This window comes from Labeo rohita, chromosome 19 (genome assembly GCF_022985175.1).
Source record: "Labeo rohita strain BAU-BD-2019 chromosome 19, IGBB_LRoh.1.0, whole genome shotgun sequence".
NCBI lineage: Eukaryota > Metazoa > Chordata > Actinopteri > Cypriniformes > Cyprinidae > Labeo > Labeo rohita.
Window position 1 is genome coordinate 20,873,573 of NC_066887.1, and position 27,578 is coordinate 20,901,150.

General features: G+C 35.1%; 1 protein-coding gene across 1 annotated transcript in view; it reads right to left on the reverse strand.

Moving 5' to 3' along the window:
* The window catches only part of angpt1 (angiopoietin 1), a 71,466-nt gene continuing 43,888 nt past the window's right edge, over positions 1-27,578 (reverse strand). The window contains exons 7-9 of the mRNA XM_051136907.1: positions 23,365-23,531; positions 9,085-9,215; positions 1-3,154 (exon numbers count right to left, since the gene is read on the reverse strand). Of these exons, the coding sequence (XP_050992864.1) occupies positions 2,991-3,154; positions 9,085-9,215; positions 23,365-23,531 (462 nt within the window). The 3' untranslated portion in view covers positions 1-2,990. The remainder of the gene's footprint in view (positions 3,155-9,084; positions 9,216-23,364; positions 23,532-27,578) is intronic.

The following is a 27,578-nucleotide window of genomic DNA, read 5'->3' on the forward strand; positions in this document are numbered from 1 at the left end:
AAGTACACAGACAAAGAACTAATTGTGTGTGCCCTTTCCAACGTCATTGCGTAATACGTCATAACAATTTAGTCCACTGATGGTGAGTAGTAGATAAACCCAAGCGCAGTTTATTAACAATGTGAAATCCAAAATCCAAACAATAAACAAAGACTTGACTCAAACAGACTTGACATAAACAGACTTGACTTGGCATGAACAGACTTTACAAACTCAACGACAGCAGGTTACAACATCAATACACAAGAAGAGACACTGGCAACATGAGGGATACTTATAGCAAACAATGAGGGTCACATGACACAAACCAACCAATGAGGAAAAAGACACATGACTAGAACAAACAATGAGAACATGACACATACACAAGGCAGCAAAGCTGCTAGAAGGCAAGCCTGCAACCATTAGCTGAAAAAGCATAGCGGCTAAAGTTAACACTTCCGGTCTGACAGTACGTGGAAAATGGGACCAGATGGTGTTTTTTTTAATGGATGTCAATGGAGGAGAGGCTTTACTACTCTGAATAAACAGCTTTTTAGAGGAAACAGCTTATCATTTAATGAATCGACAGGCTATCTGCTAATCTTAAACATGTTTTAAACTAAACACTACTTTTGGATTGAACTATTTTTAGAGTTTACAATAAAAAATGCTGTTTTTTAAGAGACAGGTGGGATTCAGCTTACCGCACTTCTCAGTTATTCCTATGGTATCTGTAAACGGCGATTTGCGCACAACTCTGACTGAAATTCAATGACGTCAAAATTTGTAAAGTGATTGGTCATTAAGGGAGTGAACCAAGTTAGCCGTTACACTTCCTCCAATGGTAAGTAATACAGACCCTCTCATCTCCCTATAGTAAGAAAATCTCTGACAAGGCAGGGATACAAGAGCAACAAGGGAAACACATGGCTAGACAGTGACCAAAACTTCACTGTCCATGACCAAACTTCACTAGACCATGACCACACTTTAAAATAAAAGACATGAAAACATGAACATGAAACAAAACCCCACGTTAAGTTGTAGACAAGAATCGCAGAGCTGGTGCAAGATGAGATTGTGGTTAAAAAGTATCTACATTTTTTTTTTTTTTTTTATCACCGATTGTTTCGCTAGATAAGACCCTTATTCCTCGACTGGGATCATGTAGAGCCCTTTAAAGTAGCATTGAAATCCACTGGCTCCCGTTAAAGTCCACTATATGGAGAAAAATCCTGGAATGTTTTCCTCAAAAACCTTAACTTCTTTCGATTAAAGAAAGAAAGACTTGAAAATCTTGGATGACATGGGGGTGATTAAATGATCAGGAAATTTTTATTCTGGAAGTGAACTAATCGTTGAAGTCCAGTAACACTTTACAATAAGGTCCCATTAGTTAACACTGATTAATGCATTAACTTCATAATAAGCAATACATTTGTTGCAGCATTTGTTAATCATTGTTAATGTTAATTATTAAAAATACATCTGTTCATTGTTCATGTTGGCTCAGGTTCATTAATTAACATGATACAAGATACAAGATACAGAACTTTGGATTTAAATATCGTATTAGTAAATGTTAAAATTAACATTAACAAAGATAAATGCTCAGAAGTATTTTTCCTTAACTGATGTACTGAACTAATGTTAACAAATGGAAACTTATTGTACATTGTTACCAAAAGTCTTGATGTCTGGATCACACAGTGGATGGAATGAAAAAGGATGCAGATTTAACTTCTAAATTCACTTGGTTTGTTAACAACAGCTGCTTTTTCAGCACACAATGCTATAAAAGCAGGAAAAACCTAGCATAACAGTCAAAGACAGCCATTTAGCAAAGGTTTATATGTGAAAACAGTTCAAAGTGGTATAACGAAACACAAAAACACAGCCTGTGTGAACCGACCCTACGATCTTGCTACAAATAAACTTAATGTACAAATGAAACTCAGACGTTTCCTTTCAATAATACAGTCATTCAGAATTATTAAACACTTTTGCAAACCTATAATCTTAGGTTCAAGGATAAATTTAAAAACTTCAAGCTCGAGTAACACTGCTTTTGACAAGAGCTGCAACACAATCCTAATATGACAATATGGTTTGAATGAATTAAAACATTATTATATGTATTATACTGCACCAGTACCATATGTGCCATTGGCTTTAGTCCATCAGTTGTAACGATGATTAATATTAGATCAATATTTTTATGGTATTATCTTTAATAGCTGTGATCTTTGGCATGCATTTCAAAATGTTATGCCAAGTTATGATGTGCTTCAAAGGTCACCAAAGTTCAGAGCCAATAATAATAATGCAGTTCGCACAATCAATACAGTCAGGCTGGAGAACGTGCTATTCTTTGCCCAAAATGTCCCTTGTAAATAGCACTGTAAGTCACCGTTAATGCTGCATGCTATGGTTTTCTTCACTTTGACAGGAATAATGTACAAAATAAAAATAATAATAATATACTGGGATAAAAAAAGCATAAAAATGTGAAGTATCACAACCCAAATATAACTGTGCAACACATTTGTATTAAACATTAATAGGTCCTTTTAGGATATTGAAGGACATTCAAGCTGCTTTAAATTCACTTGGAGACTCGAAAGCCAGAAAAGCACAGGGCGATTTTTGGGCGATGCAGCCCAGTCTGCTACCATCAAAGGTGATGTGCCTGCCTCAGCAGTCCACAGGTCCTGAGTGACAAGTGAATGGCACTTGAATTCATACCTCTTATATTTAAAAATAAAAGCCCAGCCAAGTCAACTCCTGCCCTAAATTCCCAAAGAGCATGCCATGTCCTATGTAGTCCCACAAAGGTGATAGGACAGCCTCCTATTCACAGGATTCCTGTTTCCTAGAGAGGTGTTATCTCAAAAGAGTGCTGCATTATCCACATGGCAAGCAGCTAACCACTTATACAGTGTTACTTGATAATGTCATGGGCCAAAAAGTAACACTTTTTCAAAATGTTTTGAGCTATTTGGGGAGAACTACGAGAAGTCTGCCGGTCGAATCATCATGACAGTGGATCGGAGAGAGTAGCTGGGGCCTTTGAAATAGTGCCACTTGATTCCATTGAATTTTCCAACATGTTGTCCTTGTCTGTAGTACACCCCGTTCAGGTTGGATGGGCCACATGCATCGTACCACCATCCTAAAACACAAACATTTACAAGTGAGAACAAATGTTAATACAGTTATATATATTCTGTAATGCACTATCCTGAAAGAAAGCTAACAAATGTAATATAAATCATATATAAATTGTAACAAAGTCATTTAAAATACTACCACATTACATTAAAAGCCACTTCTGGCCAGGGTGTCCAAGGATTTGCATAAAGCAGGTTTCTGAAACTAGATGCCTGAACCTTTGTCCTTCTACTTATGCGATACTATTTTGGTTTATTATTTTATATTAACTATTTTTATTGCTGATAGTCTAGTTGTGGATGTAGGCTATGCAGGCAACTTTGAAGCTGGATCCAACAGTATGCAGGTGCTATGTGGTCACTGTGGTATAGGTGAGGAGTGAGTGGAACGATAACCTTTAATATATTTAGGGAAAGAGGATATATATATACTTGAAGGTACAGTAACAGAGAAAATTGGATGTGCTGATCACATTATGTTTAACATACCGTAATTGTTTAATAAGAACAAATTATTTTAAAGTTCGAGAAGTCACTTCTGTAGTGTTTTGAAGTGGTATTTGTGCTAATGTCCATCTTGACAGATGTGCTTTTAATAGCATGTCCCCCATATTGAGGGCTTGAAATAAAAGAAATAGTCTCCCAAAAGGAAAATCATGTCATCATTTACTCATCTTCGTGTCTTTTAAGAGCTGTAGAACTTTCCGTGGAACACAAAATGTTATTTGTAGTAAAATTTCCATGTTGTTACTCATCTTCAAGCCATCCTAGGTGTATATGACTTTCTTCTTTTAAACAAATACAATCAGAGTTATATTAAAATATGTCTTGGCTCTTCCAAGCTTTAAAATGGCAGTGAAAGGCTGTTGAGATTCAATAGTCCAATAGAGGTACATAAATAAACCGTAATTTCTAACTTCTCCTAACTGTCGTATGCATGTTTATAAGAGAGTGGCGTTCCAGCGGATGACGCAGTGATGAACGTGGAAGGGCAGAGGAGAGAGCAAAACACTGGTCACAAATTAGCAGTACAAAGCGAGAATTTGTAAAGAAACATGACGGAGGATTTTATTATAAGCCAAGAGGAAACTTCGCTTCCTTTGCTTCTGTAAACAAAACTTGGTTCTACGCCTATGTCTTACTTAATCTGCTTGAATGCCACTCTTTAATGAATGCGCATACGACATTTAGTGAAAGCTAGAGAATATGGTTTATAAAGTGTTAAATATGGTTATTTTTCCTACACAAGTGCATTGATTTGCTTCAGAAGGCAGAGCTGTGTGGAGTATTATAAAGCTTGGAATATTATAAAGCTTGGAAGAGACAGGACATTTTTAAATATAACTCAAATTATATTCATCTGAAAGAAGAAAGACATATACACCTAGGATGGCTTGAGGGTGGGTAAATCATGCCGTAATTTTCATTTTTGGGTGAACTATCCCTTTAAAGCAAGATTTTCAGTTCAACAGCTAAAATTTAAGTCTGCTCCTCACAGTATGGCTTCATATGACTCAAAATATAGTGAGAAAAACTACTATTATGATGCTTTTTGGTCCTTTTTAGAGCTTGACAGACCTTGGGTAAGCATGATTACATGCTTTTATGTAAATTATATTTAAAGCTGGAATTCTGTGTTTTGCATCTAAATCATTGCCAATTGTTATCATCTAACTTTAAGATCAGACGTTACTGTAGCATTATAGTATATAATAGCACTGAGTATTATTTTGAATGTCCTTTAAAGGAGAAATTCACTCCAGAACAAAAATGTACAGATAATTCTCACGCCCTTGTCATCCAAGATGTTCATGTCTTTCTTTCTTCAGTCATAAAGAAACTGTTTTTTTGAGGCAAACATTTCAGGATTTTTCTCCATATAGTGGACTTCAATGGTGCCTGTGAGATTGAACTTCCAAAATGCAGTTTAAATGCAGGTTTGAAGGGCTCTAAATGATCCCAGCCGAGGAAGAAGGGTCTTATCTAGCGAAACAATCATCTAGTTTCTAAAAAAAACTTACAATTTATATACTTTTTAACCTCTAATGCTCATCTTGTGTAGCTCTGCGTGAACTCTGCGCATTCCGGGTCAATACAGTTAGGCTATGTAGACATACTGTGTCTACTTCAAAATTTTACATCGCTGCAGATGTCCCTTTACAAGAAAAAGGTAAAACAACGATGTAGGAAGTTGAAGGAGAAAATGAGATGGGAGTTTTTCGACATACCCTAACTGCATTGACCCGGATTACACAGAGTTCCTGCACAGCTAGACAAGACGAGCGTTTGAGGTTAAAAAGTATATAAATTATAATTTTTTTTAGAAAATTAACAAACGTTTCACTAGATAAGACTGGCGGGGCACCATAGAAGTCCACTCTATGGAGAACATTCCTGAAATTTTTTCTTCAAAAAAACAATTTCTTTATGACTGAAGAATGACAGACATGCACATCTTGGATAGCAAGGGTGAGTAAATTATCCGTCAATTTTGTTCTGGAAGTTAACTTATTTAATTGTTATATTTTCAATTTTCAATATATTTATGTTTATTTAAAGTATTTCAACTTTAAATGTTGCCTTCACAGCTTTTTAATCTAATAAATATTTTTTACAATTTTATTTAAATGGTCAAAAATTATTTTCCATAGTTTAGTTAACAATAAAAACATCACTGCACAACCTCTCAGTGCTTCAAATACAATTCATCTGGCCTGTTCATTTGATTAGACATGTGCACACAAAATGTGCCCACAGAGTGCCTGTTTTGGCACTTCTCATTCCCATGAACTTGAGCTTCACTTCACAGGCTCAAATGCCAGAGAGATCTGCGACATTTTAACAGCCACCAGCGAGCCAAATAAGCTGCCCTCTGTCACGACTCTCACTGACACAGTGAACTGATTGGATGCTGATTCTACTTGTTACTATGCTTTCACATCTCAGGCCGTTAGCTGGCCGAGGTTCTCGGTTGTCTCTAGGGTATGTTTTTTATAAGCTTGTTAACCACACTGCATAACAAGAAATGAGGCAACATAATGATAAAAGTTTGATTTCATGATATAAACCAGAGCTGGAACCAATATGTCTTTCATTAAAGCTTGTACGCTACAAAATTTAGAGGGTTCTGTCTCAAGACTGACAATTTCAAACATTTCCGTACTGTTTTTTTATTAAAAACTTTCATTAAAAATCTTTCAGTGCGACACTACTCTGTTTTATTGATTGCGTTGCCCAAATCCCCTTGCACACACAGCAGATTTGTGCATGTCATCCTGCCGTAAGGTTCACATTTATTCTCATCCTTATAATAAATATCTCAGAGATGAATCACTAGGCCTCATTTAGCATTTGGCCACCAAGGACGGAGAAGGTGACGGCAGATTCGGGTGGACAGGATCTCTCTCAATGTTTTTTATTAAACGATGCACAGTGATTTGAGAGCTGAGAGCTTCCTGCATGAACCGCAAAAGTTGTCTGTGGTCTGCATCTACTAGAAGAGACTGTGGGAGTGCTATACAGATCTACAGATACTTGGTGCTCAGCCCATTCTAGTAGACTCCTCACAGGATGTGAAAGTCCACAAAGACCTCATTACTACAGTACACGCTAAAAGCTTCATGCAGTTCCTCTGCCAAAAAGAAAGCATGAGGTGGTCCTATACGCAGCAGTTAGCTGTGTACATAGACACAGACAGTGTTTAGACTGGAACCTACTGTCTGCACACTTCACAAAGGTCTCAATTCACAATGGGACAAGAGTGTATGTAGAGCGTAACATTATAGTAGCTCTTTAAGTAGTTTATTTGATTTTTTTTTTTCCGAATGTTTCACGCTGTTCGGTTCCATTAGTGGTTCTTAAATGTCAGTTTAACCTTTGCTGATGTGAATAGAACACTTTATAGACATACTGTGTCTACAGCACAAAATGATTAATTACTCACCCCTATGTCATCCTAATCCCGTTCCAATTGCATTCATCCTCGGAACATAAATTAAGATATTTTTGATGATATACGAGACCTTTCTGCCCTTGCATGGACTGTAACGTATCTACCACGTTCAAGGCCAAGAAAGGTAGTAAGAACATTGTTAAAATAGTCCATGTGACATCAGTGGTTCGATTTTAATTTTATGAAGCTATGAGAATACTTGCAAAGTGTGCAAAGAAAACAAAAATAACTTTATTCAACAATTTCTTCTGTGTCAGTCTTGCATTGTGGTACTCTCAAGATTGCGTGTCGAAGACTGACACGAAAGAGAACAAACAGAGCACGAATTGTTAAGTGGAAGGAGAAGTTCACTTCCAGAACAAAAATTTACAGATAATTTACTCACCCCCTTGTCATTCAAAATGTTCATGTCTTTCTTTCTTCATTCAATAAGAAATTTTGTTTCTTGAGGAAAACATTCCAGAATTTCTATCCATATGGTGGACTTCAATGGTGCCCCCAAGTTTGAACTTCCAAAATGCAGTTTAAATGAGAAGTCCACTTCCAAAACAAAGATTCACATATAATGTACTCACCCCATGAACCGGAACCAAAACAGTCCAGGCAGAGTAAGACAAGATGAGTGTTTGGCATTAAAAAGTATATAAATTGTATTATTTTTTTTATTAAAATAACTGATCGTTATGCTAAATAAGACCTTTCTTTCTCGGCTGAGATCGTTTACAACCGCATTTGGGATCGTTTGAAGCCGCATTTAAACTGCATTTTGAAAGTTCAAAATCGGGGCACCATATCAGTCCATTATATGGAGAAAAATGCTGAAATGTTTTCCTCAAAAAACAAATTCTTTATGACTGAAGAAAAAGACATGAACATCTTGGATGACAAGGGGGTGAGTACTTTATAATCTTTGTTTTGGAAGTGGACTTCTCCTTTAAATGCAGCTTCAAATGGCTCTAAACGATCCCAGCTGAGGAAGGGTCTTATCTAACAAACAATTGGTCATTTTCAAAACAAACAATTTATATACTTTTTAACCTCAAATGCTCATCTTGTCTTGTCTCTGCGACGCGCATGCATAGTCTGTGTAATCCGGGTCAATACAGTAAGGTTAGATCGGAAAACTTCTCGTCTCGTTTTCTTTTTCAACATCAAAATTGTCCTACATCGCTGTTTTACTTTTTTTTTTGGTAAAGGGCGTGTGATATTCTTTGTATGTTCACTTTGTAAACACTGGGTCGGTACTTCTGCAGCGATGTAGGATGATTTTAAAGTTGGGGAAGAAAATATATAGTATATAAATTGTCGATTTGTTTAGAAAATGACCAATCGTTTTGCTAGATAAGACCCTTCTTCCTTGGCTGGGATCATTTAGAGCCATTTGAAGCATATTGAAGCATATTGAAGCATATTGGAAGTTCAGACTTGGGGACACCATTGAACTCCACTATATGGAGATAATTCCTGAAGTTTTTTTCCTCAAGAAACATAATTTCTTATTGAATGAGGAAAGAAAGACACAAACATTTTGAATGACAAAAGGCTGAGTAAATTATCTGTAAATTTTTGTTCTTGAAGTGGACTTCTTAAGTTTTTTTTGTGTTTGTGCACATAAAGTATTCTTGTAGCATCATAAAATTAAGGTTGTCACATGGATTAAATTAACAATGTCCTTACTACCTTTCTGGTCCTTGAACGTGTCAGTTGCGTTGCTGTCTATGCAGAGTCAGAAAGCTCTCAGATTTCATCAAAAATATTGCAATTTGTGCCTTACAGGATTGGAACGACATGAGGGTGAGTAATTAATTTTAAGACAATTTTCATTTTTGGGTGAACTATCCCTTCATTTTTGGGTGAACTGTTATCTTGAGCATTATGGCTAGTGTTTAATTGAAACAAGAACAAGCTTGCACGGCTGGAATAGTGGTTAAATAACGATATTCAGCAGACGTGAGCTAAAACAAAGGTTTTCTGTCTTACCCCCGCTGAGCATCAGTGCACATTTGCATGTGCAGTTGTCATTGTCCATGTCTTTAGTGCTGAAGTCAGCGCCGTGGATTGCCAGACTGCTCTGTCTGCCCGCCGTCCCGCTGTGGCTCTTCAGGAACAGCCTGAGACAGAGGGAGGACAAGGACGAAAAGAGAGGAAATAAAAACACAGGGAAAGACTTTTTAAAAAGGAGGCCTTACTCAAGAAAAATTACTGCCAGAAACATCCATGAGTGATTTATGCAGATTAACTTCACACTCATGGCCCATTCTTCACAGTTAGCATAGTTTTTTAAACGTATTGGCTGGGAAACCCCATGCTATTTAGTCCAGACACCAAAGCACACAGAGTGTGTAACTCAACTCCATCCATCTACACTTGAGGATTTCAACCGCAAATTCACAACCCTCACTTAATGCAGGCTTGGGTTCAAACGCTTAATTTTATGCAGCACTGATGCCCAGAGTTTGGTGGTTGAAGGGCAGCCTTTGATTTTCCCGTCTTGCTTCATTGTGTCACCAACAGTTTTGCCCAAGGTCTTAACCTGAGGGTTATTACCCCTCTGACTATTTTATTTTATTTTTTTTTATCCAAAGTGTCACACTCAAAGCCAAAATACTATACTGCATGGGCATGCCAGCAATGAAAGGAACACCAAATTAAACATGTTAGGCCCCACAAAATCATTTCCTGAAAGCCATCGCCACAAATAAGATCAGACAGTAGAGAGTGAGATTTATAAATCTCTCTAAGATGAATCTTGGAAAGCGCCTTGGAAAATATATTTTTGGTTACACTTCTAGGGATGTCCAAAGAGGCCAGTGATGCAACAACAGGCTTTAGAGGCCAAGTATGTGATTGTCGTTCTTATTGTAAAGTAGGATTTTTTTCTTTCTTTAATTTTTTGTTCCTCACACTTCATCCATCTCATAGACTCTCTTATAACAAGCTGTCTAATCATTTTAAAGCCACCCACATCAAGTATCGGTTGCAAACTTTGTTCGGTGACATCATATACATCAAGACGAAATGCATTTTTGTGGTCTCTAAATAAAGATAAATGGACTAGTTGTCTGTGGTTTCCGGATATTCTCGAAGCCAAACCAACATATTCTGTTCTTCGTTGACACTAAAGACTACATTTTAACAGCCATTTTATAAGATACAAATGCAATACTGATCTTACTCATTCAAAATGACAGCATGCTTCATTTACTATGCACAGTTTCTGTCAAACTTGTCAAGCTTCATTTTTTATGAGGGAATAAACTTCCAGGACATCTTCAGAATTTGAACAGCAGACATAAACTTGCAGCATAATTTGACTTGTAAACTGCATTTCTGTAATGAGTTCACTACTTCATAGGGAACCCCGGGTATTAAGACTCGCATGGCTTAATATAACGTAATAGCACAACTTGGAAAATAAAATACTGATACAATGACCACAGCTACTGAAAAAGCTTACAGGTGTAAGCTTAAACCAAATGCCGTACCATTGATTTTTTTCCCACAAGGAGTCTAAGCCCTCAGATATTGAGTAAAATCTGTGCCGGGAAAGTGCTTCACTGGCTGAGGCGTCATGACAAACGTCACATGTCAACATCCTGCCAGCATGGCATCTGGCGTTTCTTGTTTCTGCCATTTGTAAGCTCTTCCAGTAGCTGTGGTCTGCTAAAAGCCTCAAAGGCATCAGGGCTAAAGTGGAGAGAACAACGACGCAGGTATTTAGGATGTTTTATTTGTCTACATGCTTCTTCTCATGCTTTTTATCCTCTTCTTATTTCTAGGAAAGCAGTGAAGACTTTGCTTCTCTTGTTGCCCTTCAACTGAAAATTACAACCAAAAGCCACACAATGTGGCACTGTATCATTATTTTCTGAATTGTGTTGTGTACTCACAATATCAACAAAATGTTGTACTTTTGTCAAAAAAAAAAGAGAAAAAACAAGATGCGCTTTCTGATGTCTCTGTGTTTAACAGGAGCCCTGCACAAAAATGCCAAACACTAAACACGGCCAAGGCAGATTAATTGTTGCAGAAACACTGTATTTTATGCTTGTTATAGATTGTGTGACGTTTTAAGTAATATCCCCTTTTTCAAATTAAGCCATTCTCAGCATCTTGTCTGTGTGACGTCACACTGACCAAGGCCACTCCCATGATAGTTGATTGAGAAGGCCGTCTTACCTTAGACCCGCCCTGAGTGAGCTGTAAACTGTTCGACCGCCATTGTTTAAAGGCAAATGCAAAAAAATGTCTCACTCTGAAAAGGGCTGATTTTGACAATGCATAAAGGGTGTTTTTTACACTACTACTGAGACATTTTAACTAAAGTATGGTATAGACTTCATATTAAGACCCTAACGAATTGTGGAAAATGGCCATCCAATGACCCCTTTAAACAAAAATATTTGGTAACATTATAAATGTCCTTACTGTCATGTTTGATCAATTTAATGCATCCTTCTTGAATAAAAGTTTTTTTTTTTTTTTAAATATTACTGACTCCTAACTTTTGTACAGTCTGTTGATAGATCAAACAGTGCTTTACAAAACCGTTCACGTTGAAGAACACCAGTTCAAAGCATTCAGATGAAGTCCCTCACACACAAAAACCAGGTGAATAAATACACACCTGCTGATCTCCATTCACTGTAATTTCAAGTAGGCCAATTCAATCAGTCTCTATTCACAAAATAGCAACTGACTCAAGTCTTGTGCATTCAGTTACTGTTGTATCACGAATGTAATCAGCGAATTTCACGCTGTGTCCTTTGTTTCAGTCTAAGCTCAAACATCTGCATGGCCAACACAGGATATCATTCCTTAGCTTTCTTCTCACCAGCTTCAATGAACTATTGCTGAATCAGTCCAAGTCTTACTAGGAAAAGCAGTGATGAAAACCGAGAATGGAATGAGATTTATTTGGTGTTTCACAACAGCACCCCAAGGGAGGTGTTCTGGTGTCCGGTCATTTTATTTTCTTAATCTAAAATGATGGCAGTTTGGTAATGTTCCTCACCGGATATCTGATGTTTATTCTAAGCAAAAGAGAATGTATGGATGTGTTTTTCCTAGTTGAAATCATGTTCATCAGATGAACAAGCTCCAAAACCTAAACTGTTATTCTGCAACACAGACTAAAAGAAGGCAGGAAGCTAATACACAGTCCTTTCACAATACAGCAGCAGAAAAACAAAAACCTGAGGGCTATAAGTCACACGTGTCATAGGGGTCCATGCGTCAGCGCCCCTTGCCAAAGACTGAAAATAAAAAGCCTTATATATCGTTTCCTCTCTGTGGCTGTGGGACATGTCAAAACTCATCTTAGCATAGTGTGATAAGCGTGAGGCCCACTCCTGAGAGGAACCCACTGTTAGCTCCTGCCGTATGCCTTTAATCTGTCACATCCCATCTGAAACATGCAGCTGTAATATTTCTTTAATTTGGTAATGTTACTGTGGAATTTAAGCTGTCTCTGGAAACATGAAATATACAGCACCTTAAAGATACTCTAATGGCAGTTACTGCACCCTTTTGCTTGTCTAAAACAGCTTAAAATTTCTTTTTCTGCTAGGAGGTGAAACTGATAATTCACAGTTACTGCTTTTTGACCTCATCTGGATATAACATTGGGCCAATAATGTACAAAAGCTGACTGTCAATAAAGGAGGCCTTTGAAATTTGTCTGTGCGCCCTTTTGCTGACAGCACTTTGGAAGAAGCCTGTGATATTGATAGTATACACTTTTAATGCTTCAGCAGAGAGTTCACAGCCTACAGCCTGTGTGTGCCAAGACCTCCATACAAAATTCACACCAGACACAGCTGAAGAGATGTTTGCAAAATCTGTGGATTTAAAACTTGGCTGGACCAAGAATATTAAATCAAGATCATATCGTCTGTTAAAAACAAACATATACTGTAGCACCAATTAAGTCTGTTCAGGACCTGAAAAGCAGGCACATCTTGCTGTATAACCTCACTTGTGTTTATGCATATACTCAGTCACTCTTGGTACTGGATTGTGAAATTAGTAACATTTTGTAACATTAATAGTAATTTTTAATAGTATTATTATTACTACTATTATAATAACAGTATTATTATTAATGTTTAATATAATAGTAACATTAACACACTGAAGCCAAAAGGCACTATTTTAAAGATCAAATGCTTTCTCAGTTTTAAAGTAGACGAGTTAACCTCCCTGCAATCAGGTCAGATGATACCTAATCTACAAAATGAAAACACAAAAATCTAACAAAAATAACACATAATGAATTAAAAAAAACAAAAACACTAAAATAAACCCAAAACAAACTTCCCCCAAAACGTTTCTGTTTTCATTCCCGTATTGCATTTAGGTCTTCTAGTAGACTGCTTTTAAAAACAAAGTCAAGCACATTGTAAACAATAAAATATTAAAAAATTGAAGGTGGCTTGTAACTGCTGTTCGCCTGTTCTAATCATTTCATTTTACTCTGTTACTTTGTACCTCATTCCCTCTCCTATTTTAAAGGCACTATTTTAAAAATCAATATATTCATTTGATTTTCAAGTGCATTCTCAGTTTCAAAGTCTTGTCAACCTTCCTGCTATCAGGTCAGGTGATACTTTAATCTCCAAAACAAAACAAAACAAAAAGACAAAACAAAAAGACAAAACAAAACAAAAAAACTTTCTCAGTTTCAAAGTCCTGTCAACCTCCCTGCCATCAGGTCAAGTGATATTTTAGTCTCCAAAACAAAACAAGACAAAACAAAACAAAAATACAAAACAAAACAAATCAAAATAAAACTTTCTCGGTTTAAAAGTCCTGTCAACCTCCCTGCCATCCGGTCAGGTGATACTTTAATCTCCAAAACAAAACAAGACAAAAAAAAAAAAAAAAAAAAAAAAAAAATTCAAAACAAATCAAAATAAAACTTCCTCAGTTTCAAAGTCCTGTCAACCTCCCTGCCATCCGGTCAGGTGATACTTTAATCTTCAAAACAAAACAAAACAAAACAAAACAAAGCAAGACAAAACTAATCAAATCAAAACAAAACAAAACTTTCTCAGTTTCAAAGTCCTGTCAACCTCCCTGTCATCAGGTCAGGTGATACTTTAATCTCCAAAACAAAACAAAACAAAAAATAAATAAATAAATAAATAAAACAAAACAAGACAAAACAAAACACAGAAACACCCCCCCCCCCCCAAAAAAAAAAACATTTTAAAAAATGTAACAAAAATAACACAAAATGATTTATAAAACAAAAACACTAACATATACCAAAAACAAACCAAAAAACTTTTTGTTTTCATTCCCTTATTGCATTTGACCATGCAATATTGAGAATTAAGTCTTCTAGTAGATTGCTTTTAAAAACAAAGTCAAGTACATTGTCAGCAATAAAATATTAAAATATTGAAGTTCCAGTGAGTTTATTTTGGCTTGTAACTGCTGTTTGCCTGTTCTAATAATTTCTTTTTACTCTGTTACATTGTACCTCATTCTCTCTCCTAATTTAAAGGCACCATTTTAAAAATTAAATGACCATGTTTACTTCAGGTGCTTTCTCAGTTTCCTGTCAACCTCCATGCCATCAGGTCAGGGGATATTTTAATCTCCAAAACAAAAAAACAAAACACAACAACAGAAAAAAACCCCCAAAACAACAACAACAACAAAAACATTAAAAAATCAAGCAAAAATAACATAAAACGATTTAAAAAACACTCAAATAAACCAAAAACAAACCAATCCAAAACAAAATAAAACAAAACACTAAACAAAAACAACAGAAAACATAACATACAAAAAAAAAAAAAAAAAAAAAAAAAAAAACAGAACAAAAATAACACAAAACACTACAATAAACCCAAAACAAACTCCCCCCAAAAGTTTACATGTACGTTTTCATCCCCTTATTGCATTTTTTTTTTGGTCTTTTATTTTTAAGACTGCTTTTAAAAAAACAAGGTCAAGTACATTGTGAGCACTACATATAAAAAAAACTGAAGTTCCAGTGAGTTTGTTTTGGCTTGTAACTGTTGTTCTCATTTTTTAATTTCTTTTCAATCTCATACTTCGTACTTCATCTTTTCTCCTTATTTAAAGCTTGTCCTAATTAATCAGCGCATTGTTCTGGATGCTGGTTCCCAGCATGGGATGATGGAGTGCTAGCTTCCTCACCAAAATTTTAAAACCAGCAAGACATACTTGGTGAATCAGCTCAATTTGAAAACGCTGTGGCTATGCTGGCACAAAACAGCCTGGACTGAGCTGATTTAAGCGAGTCTTTTCAGCAGGGATATACACACTCTACTCAATCAATATACAAAGCAGCCATATAAACACAGGCGGAGTCTGGGTGTCTGTCAGTGCTGTGGGCATTGGCGCTGGGTCAGTGGCATTCAGCCTAGGAATATGAACAAGACTGACCCCCCGGCATGACCCCATCCCAATGGGAAAACAAGGTTGTGGCAGCACTGTCAGGTCCCTTTAGAGACTCCCAGACACTGACCCCTATCCTCTATAACTTTCCTTGTGTAGGTCCGCCCTAGAAACAAAACACTGGGCTCTTCCCAATTCCAGCTCACATAATACTCATACCAAACCGGCTGCTGTAAAACTTCCACATTATGAGCAAAAAAAAAAAAAAAAAAAAAAAAAAAAAAAAAAAATCGAATTCATTTTGAATTACGGCTAAATATCATTTTTCAACTATTCCTTATGTGGCTTATTAAAATTGCTGGATAAAATGCTTCTGCTCGGCTGGAGATTGGCAATGTAATTTATGATTGGGTTCAATATAGTGATGTAGAGCATTGTGTAGGTGCCAAGCTAACATTAACACAGTGTTGATCTTTTGAAGCAATTACGCTCAAGATCCATTTAGCTGATTGTTACACTCCCCGAAATTAAGGAGCTTCAGAATTCATAAGTTGTGTAAATACGGCTGTAATAAGAGCCGGTGTTTATCAGCAGCATCTGCAACAGCGCCCTCGAAATTGTCAAGAAATTTTATACATGACATAAATGGTGTAATGGGTATTTTTCTTCATGTCAATTTTCGCTCTCATTTTTGCCTCATTTTTCTTCCTCAGGTTTTGCAGTATTAAAATACACAATTTTCTATGTTACAGAAAATATGATATTAGAAGGATGGAGAAAAATACATGACAGTGATGGAAAATATACAGACTGCAGTCTGACAGTTTTAACCATTTCATATTGTGACCCTGGACCACAAAACCAGTCGCTGGGGTATATTTGTAGCAATAGCCAAAAATACATTGTATGGGTCAAAATTATTTATTTTTATTTTATGGCAAAAATCATTAGGGAATTAAGTAAAGATCATGTTCCATGAAGATATTTTGGTAAAATTCCTACTGTAAATATATAAAAAAAACGTAATTTCTGATTAGCAATATACATTGTTAAGAACTTTATTTGGACAACTTTAAAGACAATTTTCTCAATACTTTCTCCAGGTTTTAAAATAGTTGTATCTTGAACAAATATTGTCCTATCCTAACAAACCATACATCAATGGAAAGCTTATTTATTCAGCTTTCATATGATGTATAATGATGATCTCCATTTTGAAGACCCTTATGACTGGTTTTGTGATCCAGGGACACAGGGTCATATATATATATTATATATATATATATATATATGTATAATCTGGTAATTACATAAATATATATATTAATAATCTGTTAACAATGCACATTATATATCTGTCTTTTTAGGCAAGAATCAGATAATGAGTGTCATGTCATGAAATGTTTTTAATAGGACGGGAACTGTCTAACATGATCACATTGTAAAACATTGTAAGTTAGGCCTATTAATTGTAAAGATTTCATTTCAAACAACAAATAAATTATATAGAGAAAGCGAGCAAAGAACACCGTATCAACGGAGCTTTTTGAAACTCTTAACCGGTAAACCCACCATCATTTGATTCAGAACGGGACATCAAAGCGTGTATTGCGAATCATTTGATTCAGAACGGGACTTTAAAGTGCGTATCGTGAATCATTTGATTCAGAACGGGACTTTAACGCGCGTATCGTGAATCATTTGATTCAGAACGGGAATTTAAAGCGCGTATAGCGAATCATTTGATTCAGAACGGGAATTTAAAGCGCGTATAGCGAATCATTTGATTCAGAACGGGAATTTAAAGTGCGTATCGTGAATCATTTGATTCAGAACGGGACTTTAAAGTGCGTATCGTGAATCATTTGATTCAGAACGGGACTTTAACGCGCGTATCGTGAATCATTTGATTCAGAACGGGAATTTAAAGTGCGTATCGTGAATCATTTGATTCAGAACGGGACTTTAACGCGCGTATCGTGAATCATTTGATTCAGAACGGGACTTTAAAGTGCGTGTAACGCGAATCATTTGATTCAGAACGGGACTTTAAAACGCGTATCGCAAATCATTTCATTCAAAACGGGACTTTAAAGCATGTATCGCAAATCATTTGATTCAGAACGGGACTTTAAAACGCGTATCGCAAATCATTTAATTCAGAACGGGATTTTAAAGCAGATATTGCGAATCATTTGATTCAGAATGGGACTTTAAAGTGCGTATGGCAAATCATTTCATTCAAATCGGGACTTAGGGGAGGGTTCGTTCCCACAGGGGATAAAAATTATTTAGCAGAGGCAGGGATGCATAGACCAGAGGGGAGGAAATCCCCCCACCCAACCGCCCCCACCCCCCCAGCAAATCGCACCCTGTATATATATATATATATATATATATATATATATATATATATATATATATATATATATATATATATGTATATATATATATATATATATATATATGTATATATATATATATATATATATATATATAAACTATATATATATATATATATATATATATATATATATATATATATATATTTAAGACATTTGTATTTAAAACAAGACAAATTGCAATCTGTATCCAGACCATTTGATCATTTGATATTTCTCAATGTTATTATTACTGATCTATCATTATGATTGTCAATTATATTGAATGGATGCATTGTTTTGCCAGATCCACCGCAGCTGACATGCACTTCTATTGTAGCCGATGTAAACCAATTATTGTAAAACCCCTAGTAAATCAAATGCTGTCCATTGTTCACCAGTCAAAACTAAATTGCAAAACTGAGACAGTAACACTGTGGTCCACCCATGTCCAAGGTCAGTGTAGTGTCAGAGACATTGATCATTTTCACAATTGCCGGTCTGTCTATTCAGTGCTCCTGAAACCAGTTGAAGTTTCCATTGCATAAGCCTAAAAAGTGTGCACAGGGCAGAGCTGTGGTCACTTAGCACCACCGAGGCATATAACATTACTTGGTGATAGCTGTAGATAACTATACTTGAGGTTTTCCAAAAGAATGCACAAGATCTGGAAAAAGATGTAATTGGAAAGGCTATTTTTTCATGCCAAAGTCTGATTTTCATCTTGTTTTAGTGTTTACACTAGAGTATTATCTTAGTCTACACTTGATTTTCTTGCTGAACATTTTTTACTTAAATCCATGTTGCTGCACAAAGGTTAAAAATACACACACACACACACACAAAAACACCAACCTGAAATACAACCTGTAAAATATTATATATATAAATATTGTTACATATATGAAATATTATATATATAAAAAAATTGTAATTTGTTTTTTTAAATGTTTGTGAAGACTCTTATACTCACCATGGCTATACACTGCCATTCATATATATATATATATATATATATATATACACACACACACACACACACACACACACACACATATACAGCCATTCAAAAGTTTGGGAACAGTACATACAATTCTTAATGTTTTTTAAAGAAGTCTTTTTGCTCATCAAGGCTGTGTTTATCTGATTAAAAAAACAGTAATATTGTTAAACACTATTGCAATTTAAAATAGTGGTTCTCTATTTTAACATACTTTAAAATAGAATTTATTCCTTTGATGCAAAGCTGAATTTTCAGCATCATTACTCCAGTCTTCAGTGTGAAATTATCCGATACCATTAAATAAAATGTTAAAAACAGCATTTTTTAAATATAGAAATCTTTTGTAACAATATACAAATTTGGGGTCAGTAAATTTTTTTTCTTTGTTTAAAGAAATTAATACTTTTATTCAGCAAGTATGTGTTAAATTGATAAAAAGTGATAGTAAAGACTATTTTTACAAAAAAAACAAACAAACTCTATTTTGATTAAATGCTGTTCTTTTTAACTTTTTATTCATCAAAAAAAAAAAAAAAGTTCCCAAAAAAATATTAAGCAGCACAGTTGTTCTAATAAGTTAAGGTCATTGTACTGCACTGCACATTGTCCGAAATTTTGCACGTTAAAAATTAAACACGACCTCACAGTGTGTCAATCACATTTACACACTGCCTCCAAAACTTTCATCCATCATAAAAAAATTCGGATTGGGTTCGATTTTCTGCGTTTTTCGCATCTGTAGAAAGCATTTTGAAAGGTGTTTTGACAGTTCAGAGCCACCGTACAAGCAAACGCCAAAATCGGACAAGTTCATCCACTTCGACTTGCAGCACAAAGCACTGTAAAGGTCCTTGCACACTGAGCACACAGATTCTTTATAATATATGGCTCCAGTAACGCTAGCAAAGCATCAAAGTGTAGTAAGCTAAAGTAACTTTAAATCGCCGGGATAATCTCGTAGCTCCTTAATAAGGAGGTGCGCACAAAAAGTATTCTCTCCTTCACTGTAAAAAATGCCGGTGAATTTAACAGTAAAAAACTGTAAAAATGCTACAGTAAAAACATGTTAAATGGTTAACAGTAAAAGACTGTAAAATTTACAGTGAATAACCATAAATTGACATTCCCAGAATTCCCTGTGTTACATTTTTTTTCATTTGATGTTTTTTTTGTTAAAATAACTCGTTTTTACTTAGTTTTGTACAATCGGGTTGTATGTTACATATAATGTTGTTCAATTAATGTTTATGGCATTATTTCAGTTTCATGTGTGTTACCATGATGGTGTTTAGTGATTGTGTGAATGACACTGTGCATCTTCTATGTATGTTAATATTTAAAAGCTGTTTGTGATGAGCTTTCGTTCATCATGTGACTTTCTCATCACCACCTGCTTTTGGTGGTTATCAGTGTATTACAAAGGTACAAAACAGATTTCAGTACTTCAATAAGTTGGTAAATTAACATTATATCAGTTCATGAAATTACAGTATTTACCTGTAAATTTAAGTGAAAACCGTAAAATGTTAAACGTTGCTACCGTAACTTTTACAGTAAAACTCTGGTAACCACAGCTGCCGGTTTTTTACTGTACATTTTACGGATTTTTTTTTACAGTGTTCCTTTCTATATCTTATAATTGGATGGACGCAAGAGAGTGGACAACAAACTTGCGAATTTTTTTTCGCAACGGATGAATTAATATAACTTTTTAGAATGACGAATACGGAAAAACGCATACGAAAATTTCAGACTCAGTGTGCAAGGACCTTTAGACTGGATAAATAAATTTAACACTGAAGATTGAGTAATGATGCTGAAAATTCAGTATCACAAAAATAAATCATATTTTAAAGTATATTAAAATAGGAAACTGTTTGTTTAAATTGCAACAATATTTCATAATATTACCTTGTTTTTTTTTGGTCAAATAAATGGAACTTTGGTGAGCACAAAAGACTTCTTTAAAATACATTAAAAATCTTACTGATCCCAAACTTTTGAACGACAGTGTGTGTGTGTGTATGTGTATACATAAAAGTAATAATTTTTTTAAAATTAAAAAAAAATTAATTGCCCCAAACTTTTGGATGGGAGTGTGCATATATACAAAATATTGTAAGAATAGCATATAAAAAGTGACATGATTTTGACTAAAGAATAAAAAAAATGATCTCAGTTTAAATGAACCATTAGAGATTTACTGTTAAAAATTATTAAAATGTCAAAACTAATACAAATTTGTAATCTTACTGTCTAATAATGCTGAGTGATTTGTTGGATCACACCTCTCACTCCCCTCATATACCCAAAATTATTGCCTCGGACCTTTGCGGAAACTTGGTTATGTCCAGAAAAAAAGGGGTTGGTCATTATTTGAAATTTATTATGCTGAGCTTGGTAGACATTCAGCCAAGTGCTATTTGCTCACTTCAACCTTTACCCTGTACATAGTTTGGAAATCATTAGTATTGTAGAAATATAATAAACTTGACAGTTAGTCCTTTTCATGATTTAGGTTATGGGATTATGCTCCATTATTTCTGTGCAATTACTGCTGTTCTAATACCAACTCCTTTGCAAACCAGCTTTAAATTTAAGCAAATGCAAGTGGCTGGCAGTCAGACAAACCTTTTCTTGACTGGAAAGTCTCCACGTTGGTTCAGACAAATAGAAATGGTTGTGCATCGTAATATGTTAAGCTCTAAATTATCCATTGTAGATTCATGCACACGCCTGTGGAATTTTAAAGTTTTTATGTGCCATGTCTCGACATAGACTTTGAGTGTGCGCATATGTACAGTATGTGTGCATGCATTAAGCACAAATGAATTCTCACAGGCTGGTGTTCCCGCTATGATTCTTTAAGGGATTTTTCACCCAAAATTTAAATATGATCATTTTTACTGTATGGTTTTCTTTCCTTTGTGGAACACAAAAGAGGATGTGGCAGTTTTGGACCCCATTAATTTTCACTGTGAGGAAAAAAAAGAATGACATGAAGGTGCAAATGATGACAGTATTTTTGTTTCGGGGTACCTTAGGAAGACTACAGACTAAACCAGCACTAAAAACACTGAAACAGCATAACATTTAGTAGCTGTGAACATTTTTGCTGACGCTGCTACAGTAGGGTTTGAAAAGCAAACACACACCGGATAGGCCTATCTTCATACTACATCTACTGGTTGTGCTTTTCATATACACAAACTAAAAAGGTTGTCACGTTGGAATCGGAAGGTCTAATCTGAATTGCCAGAGGTAGCAACCTCTTGCACACTTTTTGTTGGGCCAAAGAAAAAGTTGGTTTGGGCCAGTATTCTCAAGGGGCAGTGTGTGATTACCATAGCATAACAGTTTGAAAGAACAACTCTATTTATAGAGATGAGAATGCTGATTAGATTCCTGAAACTCTTTACCAGCACAGGTCACTACGGGCCAGCCAAGTGTGCAGGACGCCACGGAACACAGCCCTGCTAAGATCCAAATATTTTGAAGCCGAGAGCTTGTAAGTGTTCACCTGCATGCAATACAAGTGCAATAAACAAAGACTATGTTTGACTTTTCTGTTTTTACACTTTAAAATAAGAAATCGAGGTGGTTAACAGGGCTGGAAAAGGGGGAGCGATTCGCATGACACAACCCTAATTCAACCCCAGATGGATTTAAACCAAATAGTTTGATTCCTCCCCATAGTTTCAACCATGAAAAGCATTTAAAGATCCTATGAATGAACGCAGGAACTTATCATCAGGCTTTAGTAATAAGAATACTTTCATCATACCCATGATGTTCCCACAAACTAAATAGAACATAATTGTTTATAGTCATGCATTTCATTTATATATTAAAAAAAAACATAATTTTGTTTCTTTGTTTATGCACTGTAATAAAAAACACAAAAAACCCCCAACAACTTAAAAAAAAAAATCGTTTTAACTTCAAAAAGTAAGTGTTCGTGCTGTCTTAAAATTTTAATTTAATCAAATCAAATATCCACGTTTTCATGTAGTACAACTTAACATTTCATGTTGACTAAACTTAACATTTTAAGGCAGCATGAACACTTTTTTAAGTTGAAACAACCTTTTTTTTTTTTTATTTACGCTGTGTGACACTAAAGACTGGAGAAATGGCTGTTGAAAATTCAGCTTTGTCATCACAGGAATAAATTATACCTTAAAATATACTGAAATAAAAACCAGCTATTTTAAATTGTAATAATATTTTACAATATTACAGTTTTTACTGCATTTTTACTCAAATAAATGCAGCCTTGGTAAACAAATTCGTCTGAATACAAACATCAGAGTGGAACTTCATCTAAAAACCTAAAATAAAATGTCTTCGAATGCATTGACAAGATGTGTAACTGGTTGTTGCAAAATAAAAAAAGTTTCTAAACGGTTTAAATCAGTGAATAATGAGCTGTTGAGCAATATATTTGTCTATCTTATTGCATTAAAATAATAAACAGTATTCACAAAAAAATGCAGAAAGTACCTGTAATTGTGTTTTTCACTGTCGATGTGGAAACTGTCGTACTGAGAGAAGGCCTGGTGTCCGTCCCAGTCGGTCAGCTCCACACGGAGGGCAAACTGCCTCTGATTGGTCAGAATGTGCACAAACTCGTTTCCCAGCCAGTGTTCGGCCGTCACGCTCCCAAAGCCCTAGAAAAGAGGGTGGACTCTGGGTCAGTTTAAGTATCAACTTGGGTCACGGGAGGCCTTGGATAAGGCAGTGGGAAAGAAAATCCTGTCCAAGATATTTCAAGCCTAATAGATTCAACCCAGGGACAAAATTCCACAATTCATCATTTTCTTGAGATAATAATTACAGATTTCCATAAAATTTTGACACATGAAAGTATCAATAACCAGTGGTCCGTTTCTGAGTCTAAATGTTTAACGGCTGCATCAGATCTGGAAAGACTGAGAAAACACTACTTTATGACATTTACAGTACTAATATATACTTATTTTCTCTATAGCCAATGAGAAGTGCAGAACTGTGTATATAGTATGTAATTAAACACGTAGTGCATGACATGACATAGATGAGAAGCAGTATGCTGTCATTTCTATGCACACAAACACAGGACCAAAAAAGAAAAAAAAATCATTTAATAGTCATGTTTTTGCTTCCAAAGGATATTTTGGACGAGTTTCCATGTCTGTAATCGATCCATTCAGCTCTAAACAGCTGCAGAAAGGCTTCTGAAACATGTCATAATGCAGTGCAGGTGCTAGCGACAGTAATAATTACAGTACAGCGTAATAGAACCATATCCACGTATGAATACAGATCCTTAATGAGCAACATCTGTAATTAGTGTACCTTTCCCTGCATTCCTCCCTGCTTAAATGAGAAAATTTCCAATCACAAGTGCTGGATGGATTTTAACAAATACACATGCTATCATGTATTATTTTAACCCTGCATGGTACAAATTGTGTTCTGTATGTAAACAACAGATGTATGTAATTACAAAAGATGTGTAAATAAATAAATAGGAAACTGTAGCTATGTTTCCATCACCGTGTTTCTGTATATATATGTGCATTTTGAGGTATCACATCAGGAACGAGCAATGGAAATGCCAAATTTCAAAATAATTAGCAAAAAACCATTGCTTGAGGTGGTTTTTGGCCAGTGTTCATTTTGACAGCAAATTTGGGTTTAGTCTTAGTCATAGTCTTTTGTCTAAAATGCCATTTAGTTTTAGTCATATTTTAGTCATCTGAATTGGTGTAGTTTTAGTCTAGTTTTCTTGACTAAATATCATAAGATACTCAAACAAGATATATATCATATATATCAGATATATAGACACAGATTTAACTGCTGTGACACGCAGCATGCCTTTATATTAAAATTAAATGAAACCCTTTTCATTAAGAAACAAGAAACAAGGTCTTCTTTTCAATTAAATAGCACTATATTGGGTTATAAAAGCTAATTACGCATTCTTTGTAACAACTTGTTTACCACATTCTTCATCCTTTCAGGCAGACATATTTATTTATATAAATAAATTAAAATTAATCTTTATTACAGCTACTAAGGTGATTCACTCAAGAGCAGTGAGTAATTTTCTGCCTTTCTTTTGTTGATTGATTAACATCAATGCCACAGACAACAGGCTGCTGTCCTTTTAAAACCGAATGCACGGATGCAATGTACTGATACACGTCTGATATTCTCCCAACTGTTTACGTTCATCTAAAACGTAACCGAGTGTGTTTACATAAATACTCATCAAAACGGACAATTCAACATCATTTTGTGTGCATTTCTTCGTTCACGAGACACGGAAGAGTACCCGTGTGCTGTGTGAGATGCGCTGCTTTGGTGTGTATGCTCAGAAAACCAGACCGAATTGCGTTCTCTTTTGCATTGTCAAACGTATCCATTTGTCAGCTCTTCTCTTACTCCTAGATATTGACATTTTTTAACGTTTTATGAGATGTGCAGCAAATGTATGTTGCCTTATGGGTCATTCTACAATTAGGGGTACATTTAAAATTTGACAAATGAAAAAATAAATAAATAAATAAAATTTGACAATGTGAAGAAAAGTTTTCCTGTTTCCCAAAAAATGCAAACATGACCTTACATAGCTGCATCGAAACAATCTATATTGTATAAAGTGCTATATAAATAAAGGTGATCTATAGGAATATGTGCATAAAATACCATCTGTTTGCTACTGTCCACCATGTTACCTGTACTGGGTAACACAGTTGACAGGTAACTTAGTTGAAATTTTTAGTGTTTGGGCCTATACTCAACATGGAAGCCTAGAACTACAAAACCATTCCTTTTTGAGGGGGGTTTTCTACTGGGTAACTTAGCTGACAATGGTTTTTTGGACACAAATAAAACAAGTTATATCACAATAAACACTTATTATTTTTGAAGCACACACTCAAATGTCTTGATAACCAGCTGTGAATTTAATTTATATTTGAGGAAATTTTCATGCTTAAATGCAGAGTAGAATGAGCAATGAAAAAAAGATATGGCTTTTTCAGCATATAGTAGTGTGATTGGAAAAAACATAATTGTGCACTAGAAAATTAATTACATTGATGAAAATATATGTCCTGCCTGATATACATTAATAGTGAGAATGGGACAAACCATTCCTTTTTGAGGGGGGGTTTTCTAGTAGACAATGGTTTTTCAGACACAAATAAAACAAGTTATATCACAATAAACACTTATTATTTTTGAAGCACACCCAAATTTCTTGATAACCTAAAGCAACTGAAGACAGTTAAAATGTACGTGTTTCCATACCACACAGCAGATTCATTTCTTCTTCTACTTCTTGTTTTTATCCGTTTTATTATTGTCTGTGAAAAAATGTCAGCGCAAATTATGATGAAAATTATTTGCCAACTAAATTAACACTGTTTTTGACTTTTGCGGAAAAGGGTTAAAACAAATAATGGGAGATGGAAACGCATTTGCCGAATAAATTCCCCCATGTACATCAAAAAACTAAAGTGACAATGAGTTATGAGATGGCATAACCTGACTAAACCGCATTTGAAATGCTATGGTCATTCTAAATGCCTGAGCAAAGTATTTTTGTATAATTGTCTCCTAAAACCGTCCTAAAAACGACTGCGTTCCCAAAAAGCAGGTGTCCTCCCAAAGTAATGACCGCATTTATTGTGCTTCATCTGCTTACAAGAAAATTATTGTATTTAGTGGCTTCTCCTACTTTTCTTAGTAATATTTAGTGCCTGTTTATCAGGAAGTGATGATTTTGTTCTCTTTGAAAAGTTGGATGGAAACGGTGCTTATTCGCAAATATTTTATGGCTATTTTAATTTTGCACATAAGTTAAATTCACAACTTTGGATGGAAACCGGGCTAATGACACAGTTGAAAACTGTGTTAAAAATGATACATTTTTCCTTAAATTAGATTAAAATCAACTGACGTATTCATGTACTTGAAAGCAAATCATCATCATGAGTTCTTCAATGTTTTTCCTAAAAGCATAAAAATGAACTTTCCTTTCCAAAAAGTCTTTCTCAATGTTGTAATTTGGAACAGCTAACATTTCTGTATTCACTTTTGTCTAAAAAAAAGAAATACAAATCTAACCGTGTTATTTATGCATAAACGGAATTGTATTATGGAAAGCACTTCCAAATACATTAATAAATGTAATAAAATCAATGCCAGCATCTATAAACATTCTCAAACAGCAAATACATCACACTGCGGTAAAGCGTTGTCATACATCATCAGTATTTTCTGTAAAACTGTGTCATGATGTAGTAAAAAAACAATGAAATTTATTATTAACATACTAATTTGTGGAGAACGTCCTGAGTCATGAAACAGAAAACTAAAGGTCATGTGGCTTAAAAACATCATTATTGGATGAGAAACAAGTGAGAAAAATACACTGCCATATGGCTAAACTGTATCACAAGGTTAAATAATTAAACAACGCCTACACAAGTTTATATGCAACCAAAATGAAGTGTGCAACAGGCAGAGTGATGACGATATAACACATATTGCGTTACAGACTGACTAAAACCTTCTCCTCACTTATTAATTGCTGGCTCGTGGGAGCAGGTGATTGATGAGCAAGAGTTTTGTGCAGTAAATATGAGACATTTGTTTTGTCTATAGCACCTCCTGAGAGGATAAAGAGGATCTGTCCTCCAAAAATCCTCATGGAACCTAAT